Consider the following 10,953-nt stretch of genomic DNA (forward strand, 5'->3'; position numbering starts at 1 on the left):
CTCCACTGCAACTGCTCTGCTGCTGCTTCAGACCTGCTCGGTGTACAGCCTAAGTCACACAGCGCCAATAGAAGTCCACTGTAGAAAGCTCACCTCTCTCTTTAAAGCCTGAGGCAAACACCTGGCCAGAACAAAGAAAACAATAAAACCCCTGTTTAAAAACCCTGTTTAAAAGATGTGGATGTTAACCCCTGTTAAAGAGATGTGGCTAAAAAAATGTGGCTTTGAGAAAACCCCTCCAAAAAGATATCAATCCTAATCAGCCACAATGTGCCTGACAAGGTAAGTTCCAACTATGAAGTCCAAATGCATACCTGCCTGGTGAGGCCCAGCTGTACGAACAAGGTTGTTATGGGATGAACTTGAGAAGCCGTGCTTACTCCTCTTCCCCTGTGTATTTTTTAAAATTTTCCCCTTCTTTCCTGTACTTGGGTTTCCTCTCTGTGTGTAGCTTTGGCTCATTCCGCATAGCATGTTTATAACAAGTTGCAATCATTATAAATGAACTCGTTTCCCCTTTTTATAAATGGAAAACAAATTCATTTTTACGATTGCAACTTGTTATAAACATGCTATGCGGAATGAGCCTTTGTCTCCCAGAAGAGCCGTTGTCCAATTGGTGCTGCCTCCTGCTACAGCCATTTTGTGGTTGAACTCACCATACCAAGTCAGAATTCCAAAGGTGACACAGGGTCAAAAAGGTTGCAAATCCTTTTCCAGGCCGTCTGGCCTTCCGCTGAACTCAGCAAAACTGGGGTCTGGTTTTACTGTTACAGTCCTCACAACAAATGCAGTTAAAAATGATTGCTTTAGACTAACTGGAAGATAACATCTTACAGCCTCTCACATGCATTCAGAGGTTTGTGGAGATGCTATATGTGTTGGGTCAACATGTATAGTACAAAGTTTTCCAACATTATCTCAAATGTATGAAATGCCATGATGCATTCTCAGTGGCCTCCACTTAAGAGTGTAGCAATGTAAAATATTTAGATTTACAGATAGCCATTGTATACCCAAGTACTGATTTCCATGGTTTGTGGACCAGGCTGCAACACAGTGATCTCCCCAAGACTTCTGAGAAAGTTGTTTGAGAACTGCTGCCTTGTGATAAATTGACCTAATAACCTTTACTAAGAGTTTAGGAAGCAAAATAGTGGAACCAGGAGACTACTTAAGACTATTGCAACAACATCCCAAGCATCTACATACTTCACAAGCCTTTATTGGCATAAAATAAACATACAAAATCAGCATACAAAATTTGCCCATTATTGCTCACAATTATAGACACTGGTACCAAAATACTAAATACTAAAATATATACATGGTCCTTCTGTAACTATAGGACATTCCTTCAGCTAAGTTAACTCACTTAAACGTCATCGGATACTGACAGAAGCTAGAAAAATTACTGCTGGCTATATGTGGTCTATAATACACATAGACATTGGTTGGTATTCATCTAGACTTCTACGCTCTATTATTGTTAAAGGAATTTATGCTACATCTCTCACACACTGTGGGATTCCATGTTGTTCAAAAAAGCATAGGTATCTTAAGAGCATCAGTTAGATTGTTATACAGAAATGGGATAAGTGCAGATTGTGACATTCTGATTTTTGCAACCTTACACAATGAAAGAGGGTATGTGATCGAAAGGGTCTCCACCTTAATGCCCATATTGCAGGATTGGACATAGCCTCCTCCTGTTTATCAATTTGTTGATATTCTGCCATTAGGAGCAGCATAGAAGGCATTAGGATTGAATCTGGCCAAAGTGTTGCAAAGCTCTTCTTAATTTAGGGGTTGGTGATCCACTGTAAATAATTGGCCATGTGTCCTTGTTCAATTGGAATAAGCAGGGTCGGGGGGAACATCGCTTCTCAAGCAGCTGTTACTCATATCCCCGATACTCTTTGTTCTAATAGCTTAGTTTTTAAGCAGCTATATGATTATGGTAGGGAAAGAGGGAATAACAACTCTAATGAAAAGCTAAGAGTGTTGATTTTCACTCAACTAGTTTCCTCTCTAAGCCACCTAGAATTTGCTATAGTCGGAAAGCATGAGGGTGGTAACAAACTGGAGTGATCCTGCAAATAGTGGATATCGCTGAGCCAGTATCTTACAAGTTCTCATGTGCCAGGCCATCGGTAGCATATGATATTTGCTCCGCCGAAGTTCTAAACATAGGGCTGCATATGAAGCACAATTTGGTAATGCCCATACTCTTGTGGAAGAAACGGGACTGGGTTGTGTTTTATATTTTTGTTTATAGCCCGGGATCCAAATAGGTGCTCCATAGAGGTTTTGAGAGTCAGCATTTAGCAATTGAACAGCCTTCACGCGGATGGTATATTCTCGTGGCCCACAGTGCAAAAGAAACGCTGAATTGCTAGTGCCCACTGTTGTTAGCTGCAGCGAGGTTAAAGCAAATTTCCCATGGAACCCACTGCCCACCAGTTGCTAGTAAGAGTTATACCCAAATATTTGAACTGGTTAACTTGTTCTATGGGTCTGTTATTGATGGTCCATGTATGATTAGGGTCTTCTAGCCTAAGACCATTATTTTGGTTTTTTTCATAGTTAGCATTACTCTGCTCGTTCCTCTTACCAATATTCAGGCACAGCAATTTAAGAGACGAGTGGAGACCAACTTAGTGTGGGAAAGAAGAACGGGTGTCAGCCAGCATTATTGTGTGTGCAACGTAGGGCACGGTTTAAAAGCTTAGTTTGGTCAGAACATGCCCATTGGCTCCTCTGGAGGGTTGGCACTAGATCAATAAGGAATATATTGAACAAAGTGTGGGCCAATGTACAGCCTTGTTTGACCCCTCTGGTTGTGATGATATTTTCTGTGAGCTGTCCTTTTGTTGCGTGCTCTTATTCTGTGCTAGTGCAAAGTGTGTAGCTGTTTTATAAGAAACAGTAGTCTGGGGTCCATGTGTAACGCCGTCAATTTTCTCCAGAGTAGGGCTCTAGATATGGAGTCAAATGCCCCTTTTAAATCCAGAAAGGCTGCAAACAGTTTACGGTTATTATGAGTTATACTTTTGTTAGCTAAGTGTGCTAAAACTGTTACATGATCCAGTGTTGATTTATTTTTAGTGAATCTAATTTGTTCTCGGTCCTATAATTACTTCTGCTTGCTTGACCCAATCTTCCACTCTCCTAAGGAGTAGTTTTGCATATAGTTTGCCAATTACAGATAATAGGCTTATAGGACGATAGTTTGAAGGATTAGTAATATCACCCTTTTTGTAGATTGGGACAACTATAGACGCCAGCCACATCTTTGGGATGCGGCCCGTGTTATCCAAGCATCTACAGATGCTTCAGGCAAAAGACCTACTAATGTTGAAATATCCACATCAGACAACAATCTTTATCAAGCAAAAATAAGACTATGAAAATTGAGTGCACAAAAATGAAGCCTGCTTAAACTACTACTCCACCTCAGCATCACAAAACAAATTTCTTCTCAGTTTATGCAGAAAATGTAAGGGTTAATGTGAGTTAAAGTTATCAGAGAATTCAATTGCTTAACTTTCAAAAAAAATGGGTGCATACTTAATGTACTTCTAGATGTTTCATTGGTATTTTAACTGCTATTCTAGAAGTGTAATTCAGTTGCTCAGAAGCTTTGTTTGCTTTAACTTCCATGAAATATGCTTTAAACCATTTATTCCTCACACATTTTGGTAAGAACTCATCTCTACAGAATCAAGTGTCTTCATCTGGGACCTAGTGCTTGAATTAACAGTTCCCAATTGCTTAGCTGATTTGTGTGTAATATAGTGGTAATACTCATTGCTAAAAAGGTTATGAGAACGGAAACAAACCCTGCATCACTCCCTTTGTAACACCTGGAGCCTGGTGACTCATCCATAAGAAGATCAGTAATTTGGGCTTTGCTATCTGCCACTCTAAAATGCTTTACAGCCTTCATGACTCATGTGGCAACCACTGAAGACAAATAACACTGGCTTTGATATTAATCAAAAGCAGCTGAAGGTTGACTTCAAAATTGTTCATACTTTATCACCTCATGGCCTGTCTCTATGTAACACTATAACTTAGCCATAGGGTAACATGCAAATCTGAATAATAAACAATGATCAACAGTGTTTTCAGTAACTTTGGATCAGATACATAAAACCAATTTGAACACCTGTACTACACAGTAGGCCAGTTGTCTCAAATTTACTTGAGGTTTGTAAATCTAGCGTCAGAACATAGAAAGGGAATGCAAGCAGGCTTCACCTTTCCCTACAAGACTTAGCAGAGTGAATCTCATTACATTGCCTTATATAAGGAATGGGAAAGGTCTGCAGCCACTGAAACCACGGGTGGAGAAGGCATGCTTCTCATTCCAAATACTTTGGTCCACCAGGTCCTCAAATGTGATTCCTCCATCAGTGAATTTCCAGCTTCTTTCTCCTATTGTAGCCATTCTCCACTGCTATTAGACTGTGTGTCATTCCCTGCCACTTGTCTCACCATCTATCGCCAATGCCTGTGTCCATGTGTGGACGGACACATTAAATGTACTGGGGGGGGGGCACAACTGAGGAGCCAAATAGCAGGCAATTAAATTCACTAAATATCTATGCCATTTCTTTTCAAAGGATATTCCTTACAATCTTTAGGCATAGGATATTTATTAGCACAAAGAAACTTCCTCTCTTTTGATGACAACAAAGACCAGATTTTTTTGTCTGCATTTCTTACTTTTTGTGGCACAAATTGCTATTTACCTCTTCCCGGGTCCACCTGGTTTTTCCTAAATGACGTTTTCCACCCTTGGCCAACAGACCATCATAGTCATGATCGTAAACCTCGAGATCTTCATCCTCCTCATCACTACTGTAGATGCTGGAGAAATAAAACAAAAAGCAAAATGAGATGAGATATGGAGGCTTTTAAAACCAGAAGGGTTTCAGAAATATAGGAAAACAGAAAAATGTTTGTAAAGGTTATGGGGGTAAACATTCAGAAACTTGTGCTACAAGATTTTGTTCTACATTCTGTTCTAGTATTCTGAACTGGTTCTGCTGTTTTTGGTATCCACAGATACAAGCAAAAGGTTGGCAACCTCCTTAATTATGGTGCATGTTTAGACTTGCTCAGACTGCTAGATCAGTGGCAAATTACACATTTGGCAGCCTTTCAACCAATGATGGTTTCAAATTAAAATACAATGTTTGGGACAATAAAGAGAACAGAGCCCGTGTCCTTTGCCCAAGTACATAATCAGAATCTCTAACCTGTGTCATATGATTTTAAGAAAGTTTCATGCTTTCACACTGTCCATAAAGGAGTGTGGATCATCAACTCTCTCATTACAAAGAAGGCTGAATATTTAAAGTAGAAGGAAATATTAATAAATGATTAAGTTGAATACTGTGCACACCTAATCCTTACAAGTTCTGTTGGACTTAATGCTTCCCTTGTAAGTGCACACACTTGGGACTAAGGCTGCAATCCCAAACCTGTTTATCAAGAAGCGAGCCTCAGTGAAGTCACTGGGACTTACTCCCGAGTAAACAAAAGTAGATAATGCAGCACCCCGCAGTGAATTTAATAAGTCTGATTCTCAAACAAATGCAGATGACACTGCACTACATGTGTGCAAAGAATCACAACCTAAACATATTCTAGGGCAACGGGCTCTCAAAACACCACAAGACCATCAAGTGATCAGTCTGTTTTGTCAATAAAGAGTAGTATCAACAAACTCAAAACTCATGGCCAGCCACAGCTATAATCGAGAACACATCTACCACCTTAAACCTTCATAGCACTCAAGTGAATGATCACGTTATTTCATTATAAGCACTTTCCTTATTTCTGGCCCATCTGAAGTATTTCCAAGGGCTTTTAGTCAATAACTTCTCCATACACAGTGCTGGGTAAAAGCAATCTGGTTTTCATAAACAACACTTAACCTATCCAGCAAAATTAAAGCAAAGTATTTTGCAACAGGAGTTGCCTTGCTTCAATATTGTTGTGCAATGTTTTATTTCCAACTTTAAAATATAAACATGACTTCTAAAGCCTCAACTCACAGATTGTATCTATAGTACAGAAGAAAATATGGATAGTTTGAGGCTAATTACAGTGATGCATGAATTGGATAAAACTTAAATACTGTATTTTGATAAATAAGTTTAAGGTAATCCAGCCAAACATTGGAACCATTAAAGATCTTATATTTGAGGTTGAGAACCTCAAACCAATTACACAGAAGGAGCATCATTGAAGTCAATAGGATTACTCAGAATCAGTGAGTAGACTGCTATAATGTAAACTTTCAACTATTTCAAAGTAACTTTTTAAAAAATGACTTTTTAGCTGTAAAATCACATCACAGAACAAGACATGGTTTTGAAATCTGCAGAAATCAAATGCTGAAATGGAGAGGCCACCTCAGGGCTTAGCTGAATGTCAAAACAAAGTCACCACAAGTTCAACTCTTAACATCGCTGAATTATTCTGACATTGTGTGAAATAAGCCTGTTGTAAGAATTATATGGTTAATTTAATAATTAAACATAGTAGCCAGGGTGGGCTCAGAAGTAATATTTCAACTTGAGTCACCTTAAATTTGCATTCAAGGTCTATCATGAGATTAGAGACCAAACATATTTATGTATTTACTTCATGGACACCCCACTTTCCCCCCACTGGTAACTTGAAGAGGTTTAACAACATTCTCCCATCCTCCAATTTATCCTCACAACAACTCTGTGAGCTAGGTTAGGTTGACAGAGCGTGACTATATCCAGCAAAGAGTGCGCATTTGAACCTGGGTCTCCCAGATCCTGATCTGATAGTCTACCTGCTGCACCATGTTGGCTGTCACCATTGTGACCATGAAACACTCATCACATTTATTAGCACATTTACATAATGCATCTGTTGCTGCACTGTACCACTTTGGACTGTATGTGGTAGAGCAAATGTATGAATGCTTTCTTATGTTAAAAAATGACCCTGCAGTATAGAAACAGGAAGATAACTGGCCTTTTTCAGTGTTATATATCCTTAGAGAACATATATAGAATGTATTTTGAACGTATTCAACATTTGATCCTCCACCTACAACTCAAAGTGGTATGGTTCAGTTCAGGTACAACATTATGGAGATATGCTTGCGCTAGTTTTCAGTTCCTTAGGGTTTCCAGCTCTGGGTTGAAAAATACCTGGAGAATTGGGGGGTGGAGCCAGAGGAGGGTGTAGTTTGGAAAAGGGAGGGACTTCAATGCAGTGTACTCCAATTTAGTCCACCTTTCAAAGCAGCCAATTTCTCCAAGGGAACTGATCTCTGTCCTCTGGTGATGAGACCTTATAAAATTTGATCTCTGTTCCCTGGTGATGAGACCTTATAAAATTTGATCTCTGTTCCCTGGTGATGAGACCTTATAAAATTTGTAAAACCAAGTGCACAATTAAAGTGCTACGTAAGTTATACTTTGGAGTATAGTTCTACAACTCAATATGCACTTTTTACTACAGACATATTGGTTGTTTCTGTATGCCTTTGAATCAATGGAATTTCAACAGGGTAAGTCAGTGGTATTTGAGGCTCCTTCCGCAATGCACTTCCTGCACATGCACTTGCAATCAACTTTACAGCTGGATTTTACTGAGTGGAACAGCAAAATCCACTTGCAAACAGTTGTAAAAGTGGATTGAAAGTGCATTATTCTGCATGTGCGGACGGGCCTAAGTTTAGCTGCTTTCTAGATTTTATTTTATTTGCTACCTGATCATGAGTACTTACAAATTAGTTTCATTGGAACTTGGTTCCAAGAGTCATATACTTAGGAGCACAACCTGAGTTTGATGTGAGTCCAATTTCTCTTTCTGAAGTTAATCTTCACTAACATTGCAATCTTGTGCAGTTTTAGGTGAAAGAAAATCCCACTCTGTTTGCAGGTAGTTGTGACTTGCTGGTACACACACACTTCTGCTATGCACACACACAAACCATTGTTTGGTGTGTCCTACATTTGAAATGACTCCAGGCTTGAGGAAGCGAAGGGGTTAACATCGATCCCACCTGCAAACTTTTGTTTAAACGCTGTGCACTCACGAATGACACACTTTTTGCCAAGGAAACCGAGTTGTGCAACCAATTGAAACGCGAGAGAAGGTGGGAGGGGGAGTGATTTGTTGCTGCCGCTTTACTACTAACACCAGATCACTGGTGATTAAGAAAAACTGAGCAGCGCATCAGGCAAGCGAAGGGCAGCTGGACTGACTTCGGCAAGTCAGGTGCTAGAAAGGGAGAACCCCCCTCCACCCGCCCCCGCATCGTTCCTGCCTCTCAATTCCCATTCCTCTCCCCCTTGACAGTTTCAACAGGGAAGCTGTCGGCTGTTCTACAATCCCTCTTGGAGCACTTTGCCTGGTTTAGCCAGGAGATCTTACTTCCTACTATGCACTACATAATACCGGATGTATCATTACAAGCATAATTATTACTTTTTTTTTTTACACAAAGCCTTGCTTCGTCCCCGAGGCTGCGCCTTCGGCACTTACTGAACTATTCCCCCACTTTCGCTCTCCTTGACAAATGCAAAGTGAAAATACCCCTCGGTTTCCCCGCGCAGTGCCGCCGACCTGCAGGAAGGAAGCGAAGGCGAGGCCGTGGAGCGTACGGTGCCCGGACACTGAAGACGGGACAGCCCGGAGGGCATCATTAGTTGCGTGGAAATCCCTTTACTATCGCGCACGCACACACCGGCGGCATGCACGCACGCACGCACTCCCCAGCTCAGCTCCCCTCTCATCCAAATCATTTTGGTTCCCAACCATAAGCAGCAGGTCGAGAGAGAAGGGGAACCCTGCAGGGTGGGACTGGAGGTGAGGGCTTCGTTTTTCGTGCCAAGCCGTGGGGAGGGGGGTGGGGAGAGGAGAAGAGACAGAGGTCGGGTGAAAAGAGAAGAGGGGGGAAAGCGCTGGCGCTGCACGGCGAAAGAGAAAGGCAAGTTCTGGTCCCACGTGGACGAGCGACTGTCCCGAGATAATGAGAAAACAATCTCGCCCTGTGTGAGAGTTTCTGCAGACCACGAGGCGCGGCGTTTCCCTTCCAGCTCGCCCCACGCCGGCCGAGTGCAATGCGAAGGGAAAGCGACGGCGGGCTAGCGGGGGGGGGGGGGGACCCAATATCACCCCACAACACTAAGTTTTCTAGCTTTGATCATCTCTCACGAAGACTCCCCCCCCCCCCACTCGCTCCGCAACGGTTTCTGTTGGCAAAATTGTCCCAAAGAAACAGGAAATCTAGCAACGTTTCCAAGAAAGCTCGGCAGCACGCTCGGCCAGCGAGTGACAGTTCTTGACATGCACCCCTTCCCAGCTCCTTTCTTGCTGCACATCTCCACCCAAAGTCAGCCCACTCCGAGCTGCAAAGATTGCAAAGGGCCGTTGACAACAGGGCATTGCTAGCTTGTTATATTTTCAAACAGGGCGGGGGAGGGATCCGGGAGGCGTAGGGGGTCAGGGGTCCGAAAGAAAACTCTCGGCGCTTGCAAGAGTGGGGCTGAACCTCCTTCCACGCCGCCTGTCACCAACTGATAATTGCAGCTTTACAATGAATGAATGAATGGACAATGAAAATGCAGATCGAGTACCTGCAGTCCAGCAGCTGAACAATTCCGACATTTCCTCTCTTTAGTGCATATGATAAACCATTTGCTCGCCTCCTCGAGCCCCAACCGATCGCAACTCACCAAAGTTCGCCGCGATCGCAGCGGATCCCTTTGCAAAGTTGCAAACTCTTTATTTAATTATTTCAGCCCGCTGAGCGTGGGTGAATCCCCTTCCTTCTGAACAATTTGAACCGTGCATTGCAAAGATCCACTTCTTCCACACGCACATAAGACTTTGGAAGGTCGGGGAGGGGGCAGGAAATGTGGCTTGAAGAGCAGAGAAGAGCTGCTCAGCCTCTCCTGTTTCAGTCTTGCATTTTATTTAAATGTACCATCTTTAACGCACGCTCTGACAGGTGTGCAAAGGAACTGACAGATCACTCCTTAAACTTGCACGATATCCCCGACTCCCTTGCTAGCTGCATAATTTCCAGAATAATTTTATAGCTATGAAACAGATAAGACACAAACATATTTAGACAAAAAAATGCATTCATGTTGCAAAGAGGGGTTGGGTTTGGGGTTTGTTTTTTTACCTGTGCCTAGGTCTCCTTGCCATCCTTGCATTAGTCACTGGGGGAAAGGCGAAAACTGGGTGGGCGGGCGGGGGAGGAGAGGGCTTTATGCCGCTGCAAGAGGTGCTTGGCGTTTCTTGCCTCTTAAGAAGAGCTGCTCCGCCGTAAAGTTCTCAGGAGCAGGAGAGGGGAGGAGGAAACAGGTTGAGATGAAAGAGTAAACTCTGTAAACAGATGCCATCAAACAAAGGGCTTTTTTGGACACTCCCCCTCCCGCCAAATCTGGCGCCCCTGCAGTGCGCAGGCGCTCCTCCAGCCTCTGCAGCTGCTGGCCGCGGGTCTGCTGGCACGGCGAAGTAGCTCCCAGCCCATCCTGCGCTTTGCCCGCTGTGCGGGGTGCTAAGCGCGCGCGGCTGAGGCGGCAGCAGCGGGGAGCTGGGCTGGGGCGGAGGGCGAGTCACGCTAAGCAGGCGGGAGAGGGGCCTTTGCTGCACACCCCCGCTCAGCGGAGACGTGACCTGCTCGCTCACCACCAGCAACACTCCCCAGTCAGTGTGGGCTGCTGCCTCGTGTGTTCGCCCGGGCTGGGTGCGGGCGGACGGGGGACGCCATGTCAGGTTGCGTCAGCGAGGTGCCACCGCTCCAAGCGGACCCTTATTTTCGCTTCGTGAGATAACACGCGGCTAAACGCCCCGCTGGCTTGGCTCCCATTTAAATTCTGGTCGGAGCTGGCACTTTATTCCTTGCCAGGTTCACCTGTGGTTGGGGAGAGGAGTAGT

The 10,953-nt window shown here is 43.4% G+C and overlaps 1 protein-coding gene across 3 annotated transcripts in view; it reads right to left on the reverse strand.

Annotated features, from left to right (window-relative positions):
- Window positions 1-10,549, reverse strand: part of MYB (MYB proto-oncogene, transcription factor) — a 44,537-nt gene extending 33,988 nt beyond the window's left edge. Inside the window, exons 1-2 of one of the 3 annotated variants that reach the window (XM_048490194.1) lie at window positions 10,196-10,549; window positions 4,758-4,875 (exon numbers count right to left, since the gene is read on the reverse strand). In XM_048490194.1, the coding sequence (XP_048346151.1) occupies window positions 4,758-4,875; window positions 10,196-10,218 (141 nt within the window). In that variant the 5' untranslated portion in view covers window positions 10,219-10,549. The remainder of the gene's footprint in view (window positions 1-4,757; window positions 4,876-10,195) is intronic. The other 2 variants (XM_048490177.1, XM_048490184.1) reach the window with 2 other exon arrangements.
- Between the last annotated feature and the right edge of the window lie 404 nt (window positions 10,550-10,953).

The sequence above is a fragment of the Sphaerodactylus townsendi genome, linkage group LG01, assembly GCF_021028975.2.
Source record: "Sphaerodactylus townsendi isolate TG3544 linkage group LG01, MPM_Stown_v2.3, whole genome shotgun sequence".
In the NCBI taxonomy this organism is placed as follows: Eukaryota; Metazoa; Chordata; class Lepidosauria; order Squamata; family Sphaerodactylidae; genus Sphaerodactylus; species Sphaerodactylus townsendi.